The sequence below is a fragment of the Squalius cephalus genome, assembly GCF_949319135.1.
Source record: "Squalius cephalus genome assembly, chromosome: 22".
Lineage (NCBI taxonomy): Eukaryota > Metazoa > Chordata > Actinopteri > Cypriniformes > Leuciscidae > Squalius > Squalius cephalus.
The window spans coordinates 3,210,046-3,235,994 of NC_137143.1; the positions used below are offsets into that span (position 1 = coordinate 3,210,046).

Consider the following 25,949-nt stretch of genomic DNA (forward strand, 5'->3'; position numbering starts at 1 on the left):
TGATGAGCAGGCAAAGGCAAAATTCTTTTAAGGCTTAATCTCAAAATCTCCAAAAGTCCATAGCCTATGTACAGTAGGCCCTATATCTTATTAAATTATATATTGTAGTTTTATTGATTGTATAGGTTTTCCACAAACAATTTAAATTTAGCAGATACAGAGCTCTTTTATTGGCGACCCACCTCGTTTTATTGTAAGGTGAATTCAGCAAGGCATGTTGTATCTTTGAAGGAACAAAAGCTATTTGTTACAGTTTTTTCTTTCGTGATTTGTGTGGATGACACACAGCGACATATACAGTATTATCAGCTGTATGGTGTTTTTTTACGCTGAAATGCTTAATTTCGAGAAAGACCCGCCGCGCGCAGTGAGGGAGACCAAACTTACTAAAAAAATATCCAGCGCGAGAGAGGCAAAGAAAAACGCCTGTTCTTAATTTATGTTGCTTTGAACTTTTTCCGTTTTGTACCGTTTTAATTTTTTTATTTAGCTGCAATTTCTTTGACAATAGAAATTTAAAATGTTGCAAGAATAGGCCTAAGATTCTGTGTTTCTTATTTTGCATCACAAAGGGAATAAACTCTATCGATGCAACTCTGTTTAAATAAATAAACTGTCCCGACACTTTATTCATATCTTAAAATGTGCGATGGGTTTTCAAACTTAATTAATTTTATTTTTCTTTTACATTTTCATTGTTTATTTTTTAATTGAAAGCAATACTGTATTGAAAGTATTTTTCTGATTTGTTCGATCTGTTTTGAAAAATGTCTTCCGTTGATATGGCCGGGTATCACTGTCAGTCATCTCAATCTCGTGAATGATTCACACACACACAAAAAAATAATTTAGCAGATTAAAGACGAGCTTCATCATCTTCATTTTCTGGTGCGATCGACTGACAGTCTTCCTTCATCAGATGTATCGTCTTTGCAGCGGGAATGTAGCAAATTTATGTTGTAATGTACAATTGATAATTAAACAAGATGATTGACTTTAATAAACAGATACATATTTAAGCATCAAGAACGGAAAAACATAAACACTGTCGGCTACACTGAGATTCGATCTCAGATCGTTTGAAGCTCCGAGAGGCTCTTGTTAATGCTTTGACCACAGAGCTACCGTCTGAATCGCCAACGTCTACTATTTTCTCTGTTTTAAAAGTTTGTAACATGTAAGGCTATATTTAGTTCTGAATATAACAAAGAATGCTTAAACCGACTACATCGGTTAGGAGCTGCAAGTCCTGAAAATGTTTTAATTTCACGGTAAATTATTTTAATTTATTTCACTGTTATGTTTCAGTTAATAAATCTACAAACACATTAAAATAACACGAAGAAAATGACAAGTAACCTATTGACATAGCCTTTCTAAATTATAGAAAAACTGGGCACACAATGTTAACGTGTGTCTACTTTGTTTGAATTTAATGAATTTGAATTCGTTTAACCACAATATTTATCTTGAATTTATCTGTGACCTCAGCTCAAATTACTGCCGCGGCAGATTACGTCATAAAGAGAATAAACTGACACTTTTCAAAGTCTGTGATTACAGCGCCACTCAGCGGTAAAAGGCAGCAAATACACATCCCAATTTTGCCGCCGCGGGAACGGCGGCGGTAAAAGTCTCATTCTGGTTGACCACCATCTGTATAGAGTAGTATTGCATCCTTCATATCTCCAAAACGTCTTTAGTTTTATTATATTTATAAGTGAAAGATTGACTGTACCGAGTCTTTCCGGAAAAAAACGAGCGGCTGGGGGCGGGCCGTGTGGGCGGTGTGCTATAGCTGTGCTAACTGATCTAACAACAACACAGAGAGACATTTGAAGTAGTTTACTCACCGTGACTGCTCGATCCTTAAGCATTAGACGATCTGCAAATAAGTCGATCTGGGCTTTGTTTATAAAACAATCATCGTCGAAATGCAGGGAACAAAGAGTCGTGCACAACCTCCGTTGATGCTTCGAAAAAACAAACTCCATCCACTATTCCCTTAACGCTGGGTTCTTTGGGAATCTGTGCAGGGTTGTCTTGCCCTGCCAACCAAAAACACACTTCTTTGGTGACATTGACTTCCCTAAAAGCCGGGCAGTGCGCTTTGAGGTAACGTACTGCTTTCGCTCTCTTCTCTCTCTAGTCTACGAGTGCGCGCGCGGCCGCGGTTCTTCCGGCAGAAGTGCCCTTAGGACCCATATAAGGAAATTCCGCTCTATCTTACGTAAGACAGAGCCATACTCGAAAAAAACTTTCCGAAACTTGTGACAAACCGGAAGGAGTATTTTTGGAACAAAAATACTCCTTCAAACGTACAACTTAACTTTTGAAACTTTGTCCATGTTTAGCATGGGAATCCAACTCTTTAACAGTGTAAAAAACTCAGTATGCATGAAACAGCAATTCACCCCCCCTTTAAATGCCAATCCCAATGCATCTTTTTCGTTATCTACATTAAAATCACTAACAATTAGGACTTTATCTGCAATCTGATGAAGAGAGAGAGACTGAATCCCTGTAAATAAGTTATGTGAATAAATTCCTAAAAACAAACGTTGTTTTAGAGTAAGAACAAGTGATGAGACTTTGAATAAGACTCATATCCAGTAAGACCAAGCAAACTTTTTTTCTAATTAAAATGACACACAGCAGTTTATGTAAATGTCTATGAATTGCAGGCCTTATTGAATAGGACTTCTGCATCCTGTTTGCTCCCTCAGTTCAAGTTCAGGAATGAAACTGTGAATTAAAAGACATTCTCAGTTCATTTCTGAATGGCTCTCATCCCTGATTGATCGCATGTGTGAGATTTCCCTGCGCCCCTCGAGTCTCCGACACTCCATTTGTTCTCTTCTTAAACTATTATTCGCTTCTTTATTGTTCTTTTCCTTTGCTCAGATCCAATTTTCTATATTCGTAATGTAATTACAGTCGCATACCGTCTGCAAACTACAGCCTATTACTCACAGTATTATTCACTGTTCACCTACTTTAGTGACTCGATGAGATAATCATTGCTCATCTTCAAGAATAATTCAGTGTTTCTTTTGTGATGAATGTCTTTGTCTTAATTGAGGTTACTTTACTTTAGCTTAATTCTATCTTTATTTTCAGTATTAGTAAGAGCATTTCTGTATTTGCATGTACTCGTTGCTTGAGTTCTACCATATGAGCATTGCTTCTTTAACCTCAAAATACTGAAGGTGTCAGCCCAATATTGTAAGACAAAAAAATAACATTATATTGTGCATAAAGAAAATTATTATTAGTAGAGTATTTACAGAGGTTCTTTTACATTTAGAGCTATTTTTAAAACTATATCTGTATCGTTATAGTTATCCTTGGTGTGAACAGTCATTTATAGTGTTATATTAACATTTGAACTGTGTCAGAATATTCCAATAATATAACAGAGAATCAACGATAGACCAAAGAGAGTGTTGAGAACTTTCACATTTTTTGTTGAAGGTTTATTTAACCTCATTAATGAGTCAGGCTCTCTAAAGATGTGTGTAAGTGAAGTGTGTCAGATAACCTCTTATCCACGGACGGCTGCTGTTGGTTATAATCCCTGATTTATGACGCCATGTAAATGCTCATTAAAGCTGCAGTCGACTTCAGCAGTGCGTATGCCGACTCCTTTAGGGCCTTAGTGTGTGGATCCAAGTACCGCAGTTAGTATGTGCAGAGAATGTTAGAATCACTGAGGTAAAATTAGCCAGACGAAAGAACAAATGAAGTAAATCAATTGATGGTGTTAAAGTCCTCCTGCAGTCAATAGTTCTATCCCTTAAAACTAATCTTTGATCACCAAAATGACATATTTAAACGTTTTTTTCCTTGGAAAAAACTTCCTTAATGCTTTAAAATAGCTTGAATGTAACTTGACACCCTTGCCTCATTTAGTTTGCGCGGTTCTATGAATATGCAAATGAGCCCCGCCTCCACTCACTCAGCTCAGAGATCCACTGGTTGACGATCACACGTTGATCTGATTGGTTACAAGGTAGTTTGTGACGTCAGAAACACCAGCGATTTCAAAGCGTGTTTTTGAGACTGTCTTTGGTTCACTGCAGTTTTAAGGAGGAAATACTCAACAATGCTGTCGACTTATGAATTTACACATGCTTTGTCTTAAAGCATATTAAAAACATCACATAGACACATAAACAACATTAAAAGCTTTTCACCACAGGGGGACTTTTAAAGAGCATGTACTCAGAACTGTGATAATAATAATAGTAAAATAGAATTTTTAAGATGTTCTTTGATCGTTTACTGTACGTCTTAATAGTAGTGTAAGGTCTTTAGTTTTGCAGTAGTGAATGGGAATATGTGTGCACTTTTTCCTCACAGTCAGAAAGCCACATAAAGACGCCCTTCATGTCTTTGCAGCCCAGGAATGCGCTGAAATAACCACTGGTCAAACTTGTTTAAGAAAATATGTACAGTGTAAAAAATAAATAAACACAGTGTCAGTGTGGTCACCTTAAAGAGAAACAGAATCACTGTTACCTCAGTGATTCTAACATTCTAGGGTCTGTTGAAAAATGTGCAGATTAATATTTATTTCCTACCACTAACATTTTTGAAAGTTAAAACTGGGTGAGGATCCAAATCGAGCTTTATTGGGCAATCCAGAATCGCAATCCACGTAACAGGCAATTGGTCAAAACACCGTGCAGATAATCCAGATGATAAACACCAGGGCAGAAAACACAGGTAAACAGGGAAATCCAGGACAATAGGCAGAAGATCAAAAATAAGACCCGGGCAACCAGGATACAAAGGCTCAGAATTGCAGTGTAACACTGAACATACAAGACTTCGCAAAGAATGACTGAAAACACAGGACTTATGATGGCAGAGTTTAACGAGATAATGAAACACAGGTGGAAGTGATCAAACAATAATAAGTCCAGACAATGGATTATGGGAATTGAAGTTTATGATGGGAAAGCAAGGGAGTCGGGAGGAGTGCCCTCTGGTGGAGATCATGGGCACTGCCGCTGGTGGATGTAATAAAAACTTGTCAGAATCTTAGTTGTGGCATTTTTTTTCAGCATATCATACATTTCATGTAATATTGTTAACAGAGGGAGCCTTTGCAATTCACAGGCCCGTTTTAAAGAAACAGTCAGCGCCTCTTCCCCCCCAGAGGAAAAAAAAGACAGACAAAAACATTGTATGCAATGCGACTGCAATTACTTTATTTCTGTTATATTTACAATGTTATCTCATATTTCGCTTTTAATAGTCTATTTATAAACGCATTCTATCTGTTTGACCAGAACTATTGATACAATCGCGACCGGAAACAAAAACAGCATCCAATCTTCATCCTTCAGTCCCTTAGCTAAAATGAAATACTAAAACCGCCAGTAGGTGGCGGCAAATCATTGTCTTAACGAGTTAGTCATTGAATCATTGTGTCAAATGATTAATTTAAAATGGCTGATTCATTCAGGGACAAAGCTGAAGGGAGTGAGTGTGTCATTGAGTCATTCATTACAACAATTTGTCCAAATGTGGATTTATTCAGTAACGAAAATGAAACCGTTGCTCAGAGACATGGCTCTTGTTTGGAACTATTTTTGTTGTCAAAATAGAGGCAAAACAGACAATATTGTGTCTAAAATGTAAGTCGCCTTATAGCCGGTTATCTTATTGTTTATTGAATTGTTGTATAAAATTAATTTCACATTTGCAAACGTGCTGATATTTGGGAAAACAGAGCTTTTGCTCGTGTGATATTGTTTATATTCAATTTATATCAATTCTTGTTTTTTTTATGGGATATTGCAGTTTATTATAAATTCAATCAATCAACTTTATTCAAGACACAGAGGTCCATAGAGACAACACAGTACAGATACATATATAAATATAAAACAATACAAAACATTTAAGAATGATGCAGATGAGGCATCATTAAAACATATACAGGCAAATTATTTATCTGTGCATTTATCTTTTTTTAAATTCATGTGCCTCATAATCTTGAATTAAAGTAACTTCCCCTCCCTCTTGCAGTGACATCTCTTCTCTTCTCTTCTCTTCTCTTCTCTTCTCTTCTCTTCTCTTCTCTTCTCTTCTCTTCTCTTCTCTTCTCTTCTCTTCTCTTCTCTTCTCTTCTCTTCTCTTCTCTTCAGTGATAACTTCAGTTGACAGTCAGCTCTGCTTGTCTTGATGTTTGTGTCTAGAGGTGCGGTGCAGAGAGCTGACTTGAGGCTTTTAGAGAGCTTTTGAGAAGGTGGTCTGAAATGAATTCGCACTTGATTCCAAATAGTCAACCAATGAATAGCGGCCACATTTTCGCACCTTTCGCAGCCAAATCAGAACAAGATGTCCTTTGATGGCCTCTAGACTCATTGCATCACTGGCACTGGTGTGGGAACACTGACCTGGATGTGCCGAGGAACGCTGGTCTGACTCGAAACACACAGTCAGGAGAGAGCGGGAAAGAGCTCCACACTCACAACCCCCGTTTCCAGTGCCCTGATTACTGGAAATACTCTTTTCCATTCATTTTCTCCATTAGGCATTTCAAACATTTCTTCATTAATAAGTACTAAACCTTGAACGAAACCAACTCTGACATTAATCATTATTTTACAATGTATTACAAAAATACACGACTGGGTGCTTGACATCTTTATGACAGTCTGCAAAACAATTTTTGTCAGTCTGGGTTTTGTAGAAATCTTAACTCAGGAATGTATTCTAAAGTCAAGTGTACATACAATACTGAAGCTCGCAGCTTGCTCAGACTTCGGTCATGTTGTACACTTAAACTAAACTGATTGCATTCTCCTCCCTGACTGTACCTATGAGAGCTGATTCTCGACACGTCAACAAATAATGGGTCATTTTTGCATGGATTTGTATGGAGAAAAGAAGAAAAAGTTTTAATGGGGGTGTTAGTTTGAAGTCATTTGTAGCTTTTTTTTTATTTGAAATGTAAAATGCGAAATGGCTCTACACTATTGTACAAGAAGATATTTTGAATAATATCGGTAACCAAACAGTTGATGGGCTCCATTTACTTCCATGGTATGGAAAAAAAATACTATGAAAGTCATTGGAGCCCATCAACTATTACCTACATTCTTCGAAATATCTTCTGTTGTGTTCATACAGGTTTGGAACAACTTGAGGGTAAGAAAATCATGACAGAATTTTCATATTTTGGTGAAATATCCCTTTAAGCATTCAACAGAATAAGAAAATTCAAATCATACAGCACAAAAGCTCGAGACATTACCAGCAAACTATTGGTATTGCATCTTTATCAGCAGATGTCAGTATAATCGGACATTGGGTCCTATCTTGCACCCAGCGCAATTGACTTTGTACACCGACGCATGTATCATTCCTATTTTGCACCCGCGCACAGCGGACTTTTCCCTCCACAGACGCACGTCGGTAAATTAGGGAATGAACTTGCGCTCCCGGGGGCGGTTCAGTGAATAGAGGAGGCGTGTTCCGGCGCAAACGTTCCCTGGTGCTATTTTGCAGTTTCAGAAAACAATTCCGCCACTGACCAGGAGAAACCTCGTCTAAAGTCAGTGCGCATTATTCAGATGCTATTTTAAGGGCGCATGTTTGGCCATAATGTATGCACGTGTGCACAACGCACATTCACTTTGCTTCTCTCATCTACACAGAAGCAGCAGTTCACATTTTGCAAACCATACATTATTACAAGGAAAAATATTCCACACGAGGGAAATCATTGTTGTGTCCATGAAAAAATAGGCATAAATCTAGCTTACACATTTACCCAAATTATCATACACCTGTTTAACCGAAGCTAATTTGGGTGGGTTTCTCCATCCCCAATGTCACTTCTCTGTGTTTTACGGCCCTGACGAGAACGTCGGTCTCCTCGGCTGTGAACCGCTCCTGGCGCGCGTCTGGCAAATCCGCCGTTATAATAGCAATCTGCCATGGAACAAGCGCGCCTGCTCTTAAAGGGAATGTGAGATGATGCTCTGATTGGTTTATTTCACGTTACGACCCAAACCACAACTATGAGTAATGAAGCTACTTCATACCAATTCATTTTAGATTTGCGTCGGGCGCAAGAGTCATTTATCCCGCCGGTATAATAGCAACAGCGCCGAGATCCGCCCACAAAGTTACTTGCCTTTCACATTTGATACTTGCATTTCAGATCGTTAAAATAGGGCCCATTGACTTTTATTATGTTACTTTTTTTGTTTGTTTGTCTGTTTTGAACTCTATTGGACCAGAACAGAAAGAGTAAAGCCAGCAGGAGTCAGACATTGGCCTTGTAGAGGAAATGGCCTGGCTGGGGAAAACAGTCTGGCGGGCAGATAGGCTCGGCTGCGAGAATTTTGTTTTGAAATAGACATAAGAAACTAGCAGTAAACTGACAAAACTTGGCGTCCTCGTACACTGTCAAACACTGTCCAGACCACAAACATTCATACGGGCTCTCTGATCCCAGTGGATTTTGGACACACGTGTGTCACATATATGCTTTTTCCCCCCTGACAAGTAATAATTCACCAGTGCTAATAGCAGAATGCATTGTTAACATCATTTGTTTTGGCTCTTCTTTTTTGCAGCTCCAAAAACCTGCAGCCCCAAGCAGTTTGTTTGCAGGGATCAGGTGACGTGTATCTCTAAAGGCTGGCGGTGTGACGGGGAGAAGGATTGCCCGGACGGATCGGACGAAGCCACAGATGTCTGTACGTATCACTGTTTCTCTGACACCCGCTGATCTATGGCTTTATTCGCATCTTAAACCTTGAGTACACTGATAGTCCTGCAGGGTCTGCAAGTAATTGCTGCAGTATGTACAGGTAATCACTGTAGCATCACATTATCCCTTCAATATATCCTCGGTTTGAGTCCCAGCTGGAAGACTTTCTGTTTCTTCCTTCGTCATTTGGAGCTTTTTTGTTTCGTTTTTTCATAGAAATGCAGTGATTTGAGATGAAGATCTGAATGAAATCTCAGACTGTGGACTGTGCGCAGCTGTTATGTGTTTCTGATAGGACGTATCGCTGTTTGGTTTCTCTGAGTGGTCATTCTGTTTCCCAGATGACTTTGACCTGAAGCACATGTTCTTTTGCTCTGCTTGTTTAGTCTGATCAGTTCCAATGACATTGACTTCTTGTGGCCTTTCTTATATCTGTTTATGGTGAGTTTTTATGAGGACACAGCGAGTATCTGTTTTCCTATTTTCTACATTGGGTGCAATGCGACAAACCTAGATCACCATTATAATCAACAAAGCTGACATGCCATCAGTTGACGAACAACCTCTTTTTATTATCTATGTTCCCACTGAAACTGGTTTGTTTGCCCCAATCTGACAGAAATATAAGAGAATTTTCCAACATAATATGTTTGAATTGGCTAATTTTTAGTCATTTTATATTGAACGTAGGCTATAAATGAAATAGTGAGCAAGAGCCTGATTATAAACACAATTAGGCTGTAAAATGAAACGACTAGTGAGTAGATGAGTTTCCCTGTTGATGATTAACATTTACACACTTATTAGCAACCGCCTTTTTCAAGACAACTAAAAGGGGGTTTTACTGATGTATTCAATGTCATGAAAATATCTTGAGCTTGTGTTTATCACAACCTAGAGGTCTGCGCGAGATGGACTTTCAGTCCCACTTTGGTCAATTCTGTACTGCTCCTGCCAAAAATATGTTATTTTATTCAGCTCATTCCCATAACTTGCACGATTTGTCCCGTTTCCACCTGCAAAATCCCGTAGGAAGTTTTTCAGTCCCGGTCCGGTTAGATTCTGTCTTGTTCCGATGTCTATAGCAAGGTTATTTTCGTAAACGAAAACTGAAACTAAAGGCCCGTTCACACCAAGCACGATAACTATAAAGATAACGATAAAGATAACTATATATGCGTCCACACCAACGACCGATAACGGTCTTTTTATTCTAAGCACGCGTGCGCCCGGATGATCCAGATCCATTTTAAATGCGCGAGACCTTTAAATTAGAATGGATTCTGATTGGCTGTCAGTGTTTTCTCGTTCGACAGCTGGAAAAAAATCGTTCTGAAAGTGATCCCAACGATATCGTTCCTCATATCTTTATCGTTATAGTTGTGGTGTGAACTCTGTTATTCTTTAATATGGAGAACGATTTTTAGAATTATATCTTTATCGTTATCTTTATAGTTATCGTCCTTGGTGTGAACGGGCCTTTAGACTAAAACTATTGGTCAAAAAACATTTTCGTAAACTGAAACAAAATAGAGATTTCAACAAAAATGAAAAACTAAAATTAAACTAACAAAGAGTTAATAAATTAATATATGATATATGTAATAATTATTATAATAAAATAATAATTAGCACAAATAAATAATCGTTTTCGGAATTAATAAGCTCTCATCCTGTACCGGAAAATTACGTTTTTCCATTCCACTGCGCTACTTTATTTTTCAATGCAAACACGCACTAGACGGACACGTATGACCGTTGATCTCGCACATGACACTACGCTCTAAAAATGAGGCACTCAAGTTAAAATAAGTTACAATTTTAAGACGCGACTTGAGACTTTACGCTTTTTCCCCATTCCACTGCCCGTGTCTCGCGTTTTTCAAAGCGAAAACGCTTTCTGCGTGAACCGGCCCTAAGAAGCAGAAATGGCCAAATAAGTATTTCCATCCTGTCCAAACCTTACGCAAATACAGCTGTACCTTAATTCCAGGTAAGACAACCATCTCATCTGAAACTTAATATAAAATATAGCTGCGAGCAGCGATTGCGGGCCCAAGCCGGTGGCACCGCCAACCTGGTGCCTTTAGTTACACTAAAGGCACCGGGGTGGCGGTGTCACCGGCTTGGGCCCTCCATCGCTGCTCGCAGCTATATTTATATATATATATATATATATATATATATATATATATATATATATATATATATATATATATATATATATATATCAGACAAGTAATATTCTTTGTCTTGTCACTTAAAAAAAAAAAAAAAAAATATATATATATATATATATAATGACCTTTTTTTGGATGCTAAACTATTGTTTATTATATGCTTTGTACTTCACTCACGTTCCAATATCGAAGGGAAAAATGATCCTCTTCACATGCGCAAAAATGTCCTTGGAAAATTCACAGTGGAGCGGTGCTTACTGTGATTGTACGAATTGTACTACTGACTATTTAGAGCAGTGTAATCTTTATATGTTAGGTTGACCATTTTATTATTATATTTTATTAAGTCTATAATGAACAGGCTGCAATGTCAAGATTGCAATGCTTGTGTGTGTGTGTGTGTGTGTGTGTGTGTGTGTGTGTGTGTGTGTGTGTGTGTGTGTGTGTGTGTGTGTGTGTGTGTGTGTGTGTGTTCATGTTTTTCTGTCCCGGTGGGGACTTTAACCTGAATGCACACAGACTCATGGGGACTCGTATCACAGTGGGGACCTAAATAGAGGTCCCCATGGGTAAACAAGCTTCATACAGAATGAGTTTTTTTGGAAATGTAAAAATGCAGAAAGTTTTCAGTGATGGGTAGGTTTAGGGGTAGGGTTAGTGTAAGGATATAAAATATACAGTTTGTACAGTATAAAAATCATTAAATCTATGGAGAGTCCCCAAAAAGATAGTAAACCGTGTGTGTGTGGGTGGGTGTGTGTGTGTGGCGTGGGCGCGTTTGAACAGTGGACACATAAAAACATACTCCGTCATTATACAGGACGACATTCAAACTGCAAAGTGTTAACTTATATTTGTGTACAGTCGCAATAAAACACAACATTGTGCTTTTGTAAAATAATTTCAAGCAATCAACCCCCGAAAGGCTCTAATTTTAAAATTAAACTAAAATGCTCATGGCTGCACGGGCATTCATAACGGTGCACATCCACGGCGAGGAACGAGCAGAACAGAGTGAACTTTTTCAGTTAATTCCTACTTCCATAGGAATTAATTTGAAACGCTCGCTCAACCACTATCAATGTCAGTGTGGACGAACATATTTTACTTTCGTTTTTAAGTTGGCGATTCAAAAGCCCCCAGCGGTGTCACACGTCGATTAACCGGTGGTAAAATATTCTCACCGTCACATACCTAGTATATTTTTAAGTAGATACAATAGGCCTACCTGATTTTTAACACAAGAGGGCAGTATAGCCCTATGTATGACTTGACTTTTATGGGACTAAATAGTACAATTACTATTTTTAAACTTATAAATATTTATTAAATTGAAAAAAAAAGAATAAAACGGGTTTAGTTGTGATATTTTTATACTTTTATATAGAAATAAATGGTGTTTAATTACATTTTTAGAAGATGAGGCTTTAAGTGTTACTTTACTTTAGTCCCTCACTATAGCAAAACCGTTTGAGATGTTTAATATCCGTTCACAATTTAGCATCTTTAATGTATCTTTATCATTTTGAAAAAGTTTGGTGTGAATAAAATAAACCAGTTAGGAAGAGTAGCTAAAAACTCAGAGTCTGAAATATCCAAAAAATCCACATTCAAACCAAAATATCTGACTTCCTTTTGCTCTGAGCTAATAACTGTAAATTAGAAAGTTGTCCGGCTCGGTGAGACCAATATATGTACTGATTTTTGTAACTGTTGGTAAAACTAACCCACCCACTTTTGTCAAACGCATGTTGAAAGTGACACACTTCCTGCTGCCAGTTGGTGGCGCTATAACTTTGACTCACGATAGTTACATCCATCTGATCTGCCTCTTACCACGAACACACTGCTAAAGTTTCATCAAGATCAGTTAATGTATGCAGAAGTTATAACACTTCGTCTCCTCTCTTTTCTCGCCATAAATTTGTTTCCTCGCCACGGCCAAACCGTTCGAGATATCAAAAATCCGTCCGCAATTTAGCATTCTCAATGTCTTGACTTCATGCTGACTGAGTTTGGAGGTGATTGAATGAATTCTCTAGGAGGAGTACATCACATTCCACAGCAAGCGTTTTCCAAACAACCCATAATAGCCGACTTCCTGTTGGGCTGGCGTGAAACTTGACAGAGGGAAAGTTGTTCAGCCCGATGAAATCTATATGTGTACCGAGTTTCATATTAATTCATGCAAGCGTGTTTGATATATGGACCAAGTTTTCAGACCCTGTTCAAGAGGGCGCTGTTGAGCCCCCCTGCCACGCCCGTTTCTGAAACTTTTCACATGTCTACTGGCTAATAAGTGTTATGTGTCTGTCGAGTTTCATCCAATTTCAAGCATGCTAAGAGTTTCAAACGCATCCGAAAAGAATATTAAAATTTGATGCGTTGCCACGGCAACAGTATCTAAGATATCAATAATCCTTTCACAGGTCTACATCTGCCGTGTGTTTACATTATACACATAAAGTTTGAAGCAAATCGGGTAAAAGTAAGAGGGTGACTTCAAAGCATTTTGAAAGTGACACACTTCCTGCTGCCAGTTGGTGGCGCTATAACTTTGACTCACAATAGTCACATCCATGTGATCGGCCTCTTACAACGAATACACTGCTGAAGTTTCATCAAGATCAGTCAATGTATGCAGAAGTTATAACACACTTCCTGTGTCCCATTATTCGCCATAAATTAGTTTCCTCGCCACGGCCAAACCGTTCGAGATATCAAAAATCTGTTCGCAAGAATTCATCCTCAATGTCTTGACTTTATTCTCACCGAGTTTGGTGGCGATCGGATGAAATCCCTAGGAGGAGTATTTCACATTCCATTGTATGCGTTTTCCAAACAACGTATAATAACCGACTTCCTGTTGGGCTTTTGTAAAACTTAGAGCACGAAAGTTGTTCGGCCCGATGAGATCTATATGTGTACTGAGTTTCATATTATTACATGCAAGCGTGTTTGATTTATGGACCAAGTTTTCGGACCCCATTCCAGGGGGCGCCGTCGAGCCCCCCTGCCACGCCACGGTACCAGCTTCAGCCCGGCCCTGATGGCCGCGGGTTCTGACGTGTGTGCAAAATTTCAAGAGTTTTTGAGCATGTTAAGGGCCCCAAAAGTGTCAAAAAGGCAAAAAAAAAAATAATGAAGAAAAAAAAAAAAAAATATAGCTGCGAGCAGCGATTGCGGGCCCAAGCCGGTGGCACCGCCAACCTGGTGCCTTTAGTTACACTAAAGGCACCGGGGTGGCGGTGTCACCGGCTTGGGCCCTCCATCGCTGCTCGCAGCTATATTTATATATATATATATATATATATATATATATATATATATATATATATATCAGACAAGTAATATTCTTTGTCTTGTCACTTAAAAAAAAAAAAAAAAAAATATATATATATATATAATGACCTTTTTTTGGATGCTAAACTATTGTTTATTATATGCTTTGTACTTCACTCACGTTCCAATATCGAAGGGAAAAATGATCCTCTTCACATGCGCAAAAATGTCCTTGGAAAATGCACAGTGGAGCGGTGCTTACTGTGATTGTACGAATTGTACTACTGACTATTTAGAGCAGTGTAATCTTTATATGTTAGGTTGACCATTTTATTATTATATTTTATTAAGTCTATAATGAACAGGCTGCAATGTCAAGATTGCAATGCTAGTGTGTGTGTGTGTGTGTGTGTGTGTGTGTGTGTGTGTGTGTGTGTGTGTGTGTGTGTGTGTGTGTGTGTGTGTGTGTGTGTTCATGTTTTTCTGTCCCGGTGGGGACTTTAACCTGAATGCACACAGACTCATGGGGACTCGTATCACAGTGGGGACCTAAATAGAGGTCCCCATGGGTAAACAAGCTTCATACAGAATGAGTTTTTTTGGAAATGTAAAAATGCAGAAAGTTTTCAGTGATGGGTAGGTTTAGGGGTAGGGTTAGTGTAAGGATATAAAATATACAGTTTGTACAGTATAAAAATCATTAAATCTATGGAGAGTCCCCAAAAAGATAGTAAACCGTGTGTGTGTGGGTGTGTGTGTGTGGCGTGGGCGCGTTTGAACAGTGGACACATAAAAACATACTCCGTCATTATACAGGACGACATTCAAACTGCAAAGTGTTAACTTATATTTGTGTACAGTCGCAATAAAACACAACATTGTGCTTTTGTAAAATAATTTCAAGCAATCAACCCCCGAAAGGCTCTAATTTTAAAATTAAACTAAAATGCTCATGGCTGCACGGGCATTCATAACGGTGCACATCCACGGCGAGGAACGAGCAGAACAGAGTGAACTTTTTCAGTTAATTCCTACTTCCATAGGAATTAATTTGAAACGCTCGCTCAACCACTATCAATGTCAGTGTGGACGAACATATTTTACTTTCGTTTTTAAGTTGGCGATTCAAAAGCCCCCAGCGGTGTCACACGTCGATTAACCGGTGGTAAAATATTCTCACCGTCACATACCTAGTATATTTTTAAGTAGATACAATAGGCCTACCTGATTTTTAACACAAGAGGGCAGTATAGCCCTATGTATGACTTGACTTTTATGGGACTAAATAGTACAATTACTATTTTTAAACTTATAAATATTTATTAAATTGAAAAAAAAAGAATAAAACGGGTTTAGTTGTGATATTTTTATACTTTTATATAGAAATAAATGGTGTTTAATTACATTTTTAGAAGATGAGGCTTTAAGTGTTACTTTACTTTAGTCCCTCACTATAGCAAAACCGTTTGAGATGTTTAATATCCGTTCACAATTTAGCATCTTTAATGTATCTTTATCATTTTGAAAAAGTTTGGTGTGAATAAAATAAACCAGTTAGGAAGAGTAGCTAAAAACTCAGAGTCTGAAATATCCAAAAAATCCACATTCAAACCAAAATATCTGACTTCCTTTTGCTCTGAGCTAATAACTGTAAATTAGAAAGTTGTCCGGCTCGGTGAGACCAATATATGTACTGATTTTTGTAACTGTTGGTAAAACTAACCCACCCACTTTTGTCAAACGCATGTTGAAAGTGACACACTTCCTGCTGCCAGTTGGTGGCGCTATAACTTTGACTCACGATAGTTACATCCATCTGATCTGCCTCTTACCACGAACACACTGCTAAAGTTTCATCAAGATCAGTTAATGTATGCAGAAGTTATAACACTTCGTCTCCTCTCTTTTCTCGCCATAAATTTGTTTCCTCGCCACGGCCAAACCGTTCGAGATATCAAAAATCCGTCCGCAATTTAGCATTCTCAATGTCTTGACTTCATGCTGACTGAGTTTGGAGGTGATTGAATGAATTCTCTAGGAGGAGTACATCACATTCCACAGCAAGCGTTTTCCAAACAACCCATAATAGCCGACTTCCTGTTGGGCTGGCGTGAAACTTGACAGAGGGAAAGTTGTTCAGCCCGATGAAATCTATATGTGTACCGAGTTTCATATTAATTCATGCAAGCGTGTTTGATATATGGACCAAGTTTTCAGACCCTGTTCAAGAGGGCGCTGTTGAGCCCCCCTGCCACGCCCGTTTCTGAAACTTTTCACATGTCTACTGGCTAATAAGTGTTATGTGTCTGTCGAGTTTCATCCAATTTCAAGCATGCTAAGAGTTTCAAACGCATCCGAAAAGAATATTAAAATTTGATGCGTTGCCACGGCAACAGTATCTAAGATATCAATAATCCTTTCACAGGTCTACATCTGCCGTGTGTTTACATTATACACATAAAGTTTGAAGCAAATCGGGTAAAAGTAAGAGGGTGACTTCAAAGCATTTTGAAAGTGACACACTTCCTGCTGCCAGTTGGTGGCGCTATAACTTTGACTCACAATAGTCACATCCATGTGATCGGCCTCTTACAACGAATACACTGCTGAAGTTTCATCAAGATCAGTCAATGTATGCAGAAGTTATAACACACTTCCTGTGTCCCATTATTCGCCATAAATTAGTTTCCTCGCCACGGCCAAACCGTTCGAGATATCAAAAATCTGTTCGCAAGAATTCATCCTCAATGTCTTGACTTTATTCTCACCGAGTTTGGTGGCGATCGGATGAAATCCCTAGGAGGAGTATTTCACATTCCATTGTATGCGTTTTCCAAACAACGTATAATAACCGACTTCCTGTTGGGCTTTTGTAAAACTTAGAGCACGAAAGTTGTTCGGCCCGATGAGATCTATATGTGTACTGAGTTTCATATTATTACATGCAAGCGTGTTTGATTTATGGACCAAGTTTTCGGACCCCATTCCAGGGGGCGCCGTCGAGCCCCCCTGCCACGCCACGGTACCAGCTTCAGCCCGGCCCTGATGGCCGCGGGTTCTGACGTGTGTGCAAAATTTCAAGAGTTTTTGAGCATGTTAAGGGCCCCAAAAGTGTCAAAAAGGCAAAAAAAAAAATAATGAAGAAAAAAAAAAAAAATAATCCTTACGGAAACAATAGGGCCTTCGCCCTTTCAGGGCTTGGGCCCTAATAATCCTTACGGAAACAATAGGGCCTTCGCCCTTTCAGGGCTTGGGCCCTAATAAGATAACATATTAGACAGGAGACCACACTGAGCAGAAAACAAACAAAACATAGCATAGCCCACAAATAGACGTTCCTTTTTTAGAGTAGAATAGAAGACCTGAATATGAGTATATGATACTAAAAGATACAATAGACAAACAGATGGACAATAGACATCATAAATGGATCAATACAAGAATAATATGTTCAGAATTCAGAATGAAAATACTAATCTATAGTAGGCAAACAACTATTGGGAAAAAAAAAGTAACCTAAAGCACTGCACGTGATTTACAATCATTTAAATGCAAGAAAGTGAAGATCAATTTAACAACAGCTTCAAATCTCAGGTTGGGGTGAAAGTTTTCGACTCGCGGTGTGTGTGTGAAGTACGCGAGTGTGAAGTATCTCACCCTTTCTGACAGGGCCGCCTAATAGAAACGCGCTAAGCAAATAGCGTGGCGTCAGTTTATCATGAGGCGAGCGGGGGAAGGGGAGAGACGTAATTAGAATTAACTTGCTACTTGAAATCTGGCCCTGGAAAACAATGCCACAGTTCACGAAGCAGCATTAGGACTTAAGGAATGTTTGTACTTCACCGTCACAACCAATTACATGCTTTGAAATAATTTATCTTTCTCTAAAGAGCTGGCGTGGCTTTCAGAAGTGTTGGGTAAGGCTGAATCCGCTCCGTAAGAGGAGGAGAGGAGAAGGAGAACTGCCTTCAGTCTGGAAGTCATTAAAACCCCGTCCAGAGGAATGGAGGAAAACTGCTGTTTTTTCATGATCTGCTTTTCTCGGCTCAAACTTCTCTCTCTCTCTCTCTCTCAACACACATAGACAACTGACACCCTAGTCTTCAGCGTTCTCTATTTTAGCTGCGCTACAGGCTATTGAAGCTCCTTTACGCTCTTTGCATCAAAATTAGACAGTCTTTTCTTAATACTTTGAGAGCCGATGTGACGTCAAACTCCCTGCTTTAATAAATGTTCCACAGCTCTCAAAAGATTTCTGTCAAACCAGTAGGATTACTCAAACCAGTAGGATTACTCAAACCAGTAGGATTTTCATTCTTCCGTGGAACACAAAGGATGTTTTGAAGAATCTCTGAGCTGCTCTTTTCCATACAATGAACGTATTTGATGACCAGTTACTGTCAAGCTATAAGGACAGAAAATACAGCATAAAATAACATAAAAGTACATGCAACGTGAGCACTATATTCCAAGTCTTTAGAAGCCACTCGAGGAGCCGAGTTTTTCTGGAAATATTCGCCATTGCTATCAAATCTGATTCACAAATGCATGAATTTAAACTTGTGTTACATTCAGTTGTGAGACACAAACCCACAAATCAAGTTTCCAAAAGGGACTTTTCACAACAATGCCAAACATTTTGGGTTCCCCAAAGAACCTTTCAGTACGCATTTTAACAATTCAAAGAACATTTTTACACCATTTGTTCATTGGAAAGGTTTAATGAGTGTTAAAGATTCTGCATGGAACAATAGATGCCAATAAAGAACCTTTATTTTCCAGAGTGTTGGTGTCAGTAACGTCACACCAGAGGCAACGTGTCTTCATGCATTTTATACGTGTATAGTTGTTGTTATAGTTGTTTAAATTGTTTCATGCCTTCATTATTAGGAAAAAGTAGCTCAGACATTCTTTGAACATGTTATTTTGTGTTCCGTTGAAGACAGAAAGTCTTGTTGAGATGATGACAGAATTTCAACAGAAATACACCACTTATATCAAGTGGGATGTGTGTGGAAACGTGCTCTGTTTGTGGATTCCTCAGTGCAGATGTGTCAGATCATTGAAGATCTGCCCCATGAAAGAGGTTTATTTATTTACGTGTCTGGATTTCACTGTGTCTTTTGTGAAAGATGCCATGGCTAGCGGTGAAGTCTGTCGCTGTGCCCACTGCAGCTGCTGTGCTTTCCTCTGCCGACAACACTACACAATAAACAGCTTTGTACCACCGGTCCTGGGCTTCAATGAGATGAGAACAGTAACACGCCTTTAAGAAGAAAATAATTATCATCCTTTTATCGTCAGATGTCAAAAGTCAGTTTATTAAAACATAACACTCAATATGTTTGTACACTGTGAAATCTGTTAAATTTACGGTAAAATACCGGCAGCTTTGCCAGAAATTTACCATAAAAAATACGGTAGCAACATTTTAGATTTTACAGACTTTACTTAAATTTACAGTAATAAATCGTATTTAATTATCTGATATAATGTTAATTTACTGACCTATTGAAGTATTTATATCTGTTTTGTACCATAGTAATACAATGGCAACCAGCAATCACAGTGGAGATGAAAATCACATGATGAATTAAAGCTCATCACAAACAGCTCTTTCACAAGAAAGTTAATATTAATATATAGAAGCTGCACAGTGTCATTCATACAAACACTAAACACCATCATGGTAACACACGTGAAATTTTTAAAATACAATAAACATTAATTTAACAACATTAAATGTAACATAAAACCCTAATGTCATAACTGATTAGAAAAAACTAAGAAAACTATGAAGAAACATAGTTATTGCAACAAAAACGCAACAAATGTGAAGTGTCGTGCAGGGAATTGTGGGAATGTCAATTTACGTTTTTTCACTGTAAATTATACAATGACTTGTTCTTTTTCACTTCCAAAAACTGTAAATGTAACGGTATTTTACAGTAAAATTACATTAAATGTACCGTTAGATCTATCACAGTTGTTTACCGTATATAGTAAGGAAACTTTCTCTTAGCCAATTAACAGTTTTTCACTGTAGCATTTATACAGTCTTTGACCGTTAAAATCACAATCATTTTTTACAGTCTCACGATCATTTTAGTTTTTTTTTTCAACATTTTTTATAATATCTTGCTTGTATGTACTGGAGAAGCCATCTTAAATGATATCTCACTCAAAGGTGTGTTAGAGGTCTATTTAACCAATTTCATAATAATCAGAATGATATACAGTAGGGTTCTGCCATACATGGAATATTTATTCAAAACATTACATATTGATATTTAATTTTGATGGTAACTAAATCATGAATATTATGATGATTTCAATAAAGGTACCTAAACACTGTGCTAGTAGACTAATTTCTCACCCTCATCATTTACTGACAAAATATACAGTAAAATTTAACCTTTAACTCTAACCAGAATCACTTGAATTCACTTCACATTTTTATAACTTCCAAAATCATCAATATGAACTTCCGTAATTTGCCTAAATGGAACATCAGTCCTTTGTGGGCAAACGAAATTGTTCCTTACTGTATAATAAACTGAAATTCGGAAAACATTTACTTAAATTATATAAAATCAAGAATTATAAGAAAACATTGACCTCTTAGAAGCAATACCCTGCAGTGTACCCACAACTAAACCTCTGTCTTTATCCCAGAGCTGCAGTCTATGTGGCATGTGTGTGTAAAAGTCATCTAGATCTGCCTCACGTTGAGAGGGTTGAAGGTCTGAGCTCTGATCTCACAGCAGAGCTTTCACCTGCTGTGTTTAGATGAGAAGAATCTGTTGTTTAACATCTGACAGCTGGAAAAATGAACCAAGCATAAAATATCAACTGTTTATCTTTAGAGGTTCAGTTCTATAAAATGCATAATAATTTACATACCTACTTGGTTAGCTGACTCATTCAAGAGTTTAATGTCTGTGCTATTTAAATGCAGAATGAATGATTCTCTCCCTCTAGCACACACAGCTTCAGCCGTGGTTTTTGTAAAAGGTGGCAAACCTGTTTCAGATCTGTAATGCCTAATTAAACAGGTGGATTATTTTTTACAGATCTGTCTCAGATCTTTGTAATTGTTATTTCTTCACCTCTAGGTTTAAACTTGGCAACACCTGATAATTTGTTCTAAGATGCAGGGCTCACGGCATGAGGAAGGAAATTTTGCATGATCTTTTTTTAAAAACCATATAGTTATTTGTAAAACTCAAAAAATAGTATTTATTGAAACCAAACTACAAATATGAGTTGTTCTCTACCTCCTCCATATTGTGACATCACTGTGGAAACTATTAACACATAACCGCCTCCACAGCAACACAGCATGGCTACTTTCACATTATTGTGAATTCATATGGCAATTTCCGATCTCAGTACTGACTTTGACTCAGTTGGTCACAAGATTCAGCTTGACTGCAGAACAGTGCTGGCCTAACACGTCCAATCCTATACTGGTTTAAATCCTGTTTAAGTAGCTCGGGATAAGGACTGTATGTTGAACTACACACACACACCTCCACAAGCAGGGTTGGGGAGTAACGGAATACATGTAACGGCGTTATGTAATCAGGATACAAAAATCCAGTAACTGTAATCCGTTACAGTTACGTCAAAAAACGTAGTAATCAGATTATAGTTACATTTTGAAAAAAGGGGGAATACTTTCAGGATTACAATGGTTTCATTTAAAACTAAATAAATAAGTATTTTGGCATAATAACACTATATTAAGCGCTGCTTGATTATACAGTAGCTCCTGGTTCTGTTGCCAGTAATGACTCACGTGTGCCACGCGCTGGTGCATGTGCAAATAACAGCTTTCTACAATCTCCTCAGACGCAGATTGAATCACTGCTGCTAGTAGAAACGATGCTTTTAATTCATGGAAATTCCGCTACTATTTTGTAGAAATTAGGAGAGTAGCTTTTTTAGTACCCAAAATGTCCTTTCTTAATATTTTCTCACGTAACGGGATGTTCGCTGTCTAGGTAACGTAGGGGAACTCACTGCCAACGTTCAGTCAGGCAAATTAAGAAAGATCACGGCTTTAGCATAAGCTTTAGTCAACATGTAGGCCTATTTTAAAATAAACTAATGTGTAGATTGTGTAAAAAATTTAAATGTTGTGTTTTTATTTTTTAGTTAGAAATTAGTTAAAAATAAAACAAAATAATCTGTAATACCATACATTAGCCACTAGATGTCTGTATAGCCCTTTACATAAATAATATATATTCAGGCCTGTGTGTATATTTTGCAAATATTGTACATTGGACCAAATTCTTAATAAATAAAAGTTTTTTAAAAAATGTTTTAAATAATATTTCTTCTTGCTTGACTTTATTTATATACGTGACCTTAAAGTAATCCAAAAGTAATCAGTTACATTACTTTCATATTATAGTACTTGGATTACGTTACTGAATACTTTTTTTATGAAGTAATTTGTAACTGTAACGGAATACATTTTTAAAGTAACCCTCCCAAGCCTGTCCACAAGCCATGTGGTATCTTGAGGTGTCCCCCAAGGCTCAATCCTGGGTCCTTTATTACTTTTTTATTACGTATGTTTAATTCCATTAGCTGATGTAATTATCATCAGATCTCCTCAAATCAATCATTATTACCCTGCTGGATGGCACAGAAAACATACATTTGTGGTTGTACTGGAACATTATACAACCTAATTAATATAGAGTATTCTCAGAGAAACGTCTATTATACCTTATTTAGCGTCCTTGTCTCTGAAGCCCAATAATCACATCAAGAATTTGGGAATCATATTTGACAGCAACTTCAGTTTCAAGAAACTCTATTAGCAATGTTTATAAAACAGCATATTATCATCTCTGAAGTCTGCAAAATTCTCTCCCCGACTGAAAGCGAGAAACTCATTCACACATTTTATACGAGACTTAACTGCTGCAGAAGTGTTTTGGCTGGCTTATCAAAGAGTTCAACGCAGCTGCAAGAATGCTGACTCGTGCTCGACTGAGGTATCGCATTAAATCCCTTCAGTGGCTACGTGTCACACAGAATTGATTTCAAGATCCCTTTTTGACTTTTAAATGGCTTTATGTTGTCGTCCTAATGTACAATAGCAATATGATTTCCCTAGTGAAAAATAAATATACTAAAATGTAAATAAAAGTATACTACAAAATACATTTATATTTATATACTTAATATAAATATCCTGCAAATGTACTTTTATTATGCTAAATTGGTATACTTAAAGTCTGTTAAATTGGAACGGCTAATTTTGTACTTAATGCATTTTAGTTATTCGGAAATAGTGCTGAGGTCCAACTAAAGCTATACTGAAGTATATTTGACTGCGCTAAAGTGGAACTATTGCAATATAGGTACACTTTAAATAGCTTGCATTTAAATACTGATACACTATACAGAGATCACACCATCCTTAAAGGAGCCGTATGTAAGATTGTGGCCAAAACTGGTACTGCAATCACTTTCAAATTACTGTAGAGCGGTGTATCCCCTCCCCCTCCCCCCTGACTCGAGGTTGCCAGATAGGCTGCAGGATCCAGCAGGAACGTTTGTAGCTGCAGCTGTGGTAACTAGAGCAGAGCTGGCAACCCGGATGCCGAAACACTACTGACTTCGTGATTGGTAGATAGGTGGAGGGTGGCGCTTCAGGCCAAAACACAAGATGACAACATCAACATCAGTTGAGGGCTGCAACTTCACTTTTTAAATGACAATATCCTGGCCGAACTACTGTTGTCAGTGATATAAGTATTTGAAATGAACATGATTTCTTAATGTCTAGTGACATATCAGGGCCATTTTATGATTAATTGAAATACATTTCTTACATACAGCTCCTTTAAAGGGTTAGTTCACACAAAAATGAAAATTCTGTCAGTAATTACTCACCCTCATGTTGTTCCAACCCTGTAAGACTTTCGTTCATCTTCGGAACATAAATTAAGATATTTTTGATGAAATCTGAGTGCTGGATCACTCCTCCATAGGCTTCTAGGTGACCGAAACTTGCTGGCCCAGAAAAGTTATTAAAGAGATCGTTAATATAGTCCAATTGACTCCAGTGGCTCGATCTTAAGTTTATCAAGCGACGAGAATACTTTTTGTGCGCAAAAACAAACAAAAATAACGACTTTATTCCACTATTCATTTCATTCTCTCTGGGCTTCGAGTTGGTTCACGTAGTGTTTTTGCGCTGCGCGTCTGTGTTGCACGTCAGACGTATCACACACATGACCAGCGTCGGCCAATAGTGAGCCTACGTGATGACGTGCAACACAGACGCGCTACGCTTAAACACTACGTGAACCAACTCGAGGCCCAGATAGAAGGAAATGAATAGTGGAATAAAGTCGTTATTTTTGTTTGTTTTTGCGCACAAAAAGTATTCTCGTCGCTTGATAAACTTAAGATCGAGCCACTGGAGTCAATTGGACTATATTAACGATCTCTTTAATAACTTTTCTGGGCCAGCAAGTTTCGGTCACCTAGAAGCCTATGGAGAAGGGATCCAGCACTCAGATTTCATCAAAAATATCTTAATTTGTGTTCTGAAGATGAACGAAGGTCTTACGGGGTTGAAACAACATGAGGGAGAGTAATTACTGACAGAATTCACATTTTTGGGTGAACTAACCCTTTAATAATAGTGATATTAAAACACATTTTAGGCCTAAAATTAAGCAATGTGCATTGTGCAATAAAGATGTACTCCAAACAAATATTTATATCTGTAAGTGTCAAGCGATATATCAGTAAATATGTTAATGGACTTAGTATGAAATAAATTAATTTTAAATACATTTTCGTGTAGGTTTTTTTAAGTGTTGATAAATACTTCACACAATAAATATTGAATGGTCTATATATTTTCTCTCTTTATTTAGATGATCAGTTTTAATACATAGCATTTATTATTATAATTGATTTTCAAATTTGAGTATGTGTCTGGGAAAAGGGTGACATAATAAAATCTACACATAAGGCAAAGTAGAAAAAATAAATGTACGTCAACCCCTGCCGCAGACGAAAGAAAGTTTGTTATATGTATTGACACAGCAAACTTTGAAAACGTTGTGCCTTCATATTTTACTTATGTGCCGTCAAACTTCACACCAAAATGACTAATATTATCATCTGGGTGAAGAGACTGTTGCTTCTGTTATACTTGGTTTTCAAATGTTGCCTTATTTTTTATTTTTTTTTAAAGAAGAAGAAAAAATAAGAAAATACTTTTTATGAACTGTTGTCATGAAGATGTTACCATTGCAGCAAGAGCATGCAATCGGTTCAAACAGAACAATGCTTAACATGAGTCTAATATGTCATATATAATGGTATTTTAGAATAGATAAGGTGAAGCATTCTGGGTTCTTAATGGCTTTGAGTGTCACGTCCATGATCTCAAGAGAGATGATCTTCAGAAGGGGTTAAAATAAAGATCCATCCGGCTGGAGACTCCTTCACTGAATGAGCTTCAGATTTATCCAGCGGCAAGAAGACTTTGAGAAGTAGCATGCCAGTTCACACTCTTGGATTCCTCTTCAAACACTCAGCAGTGTTGGTATGTGGATGGTGTGCGTGATGTTGTGAGGGATCGAGAGGTCACATCCGGTCCTCATTCATGATGTGAATCAGGTTCTTGTTATGGATCATTAAACTCATCTGGAAACCGCAGACATCTACGGAGGGATTGAAAATAAACAATTGTTAGAGAAACACAT

General features: G+C 37.7%; 1 protein-coding gene across 5 annotated transcripts in view; it reads left to right on the forward strand.

Moving 5' to 3' along the window:
• The window catches only part of lrp1aa (low density lipoprotein receptor-related protein 1Aa), a 192,062-nt gene that overhangs the window by 17,256 nt on the left and 148,857 nt on the right, over window positions 1–25,949 (forward strand). For all 5 annotated transcript variants that reach the window (XM_079857280.1, XM_079857281.1, XM_079857282.1 and 2 more), the window contains exon 2: window positions 8,601–8,723. In XM_079857280.1, the coding sequence (XP_079713406.1) occupies window positions 8,601–8,723 (123 nt within the window). The remainder of the gene's footprint in view (window positions 1–8,600; window positions 8,724–25,949) is intronic.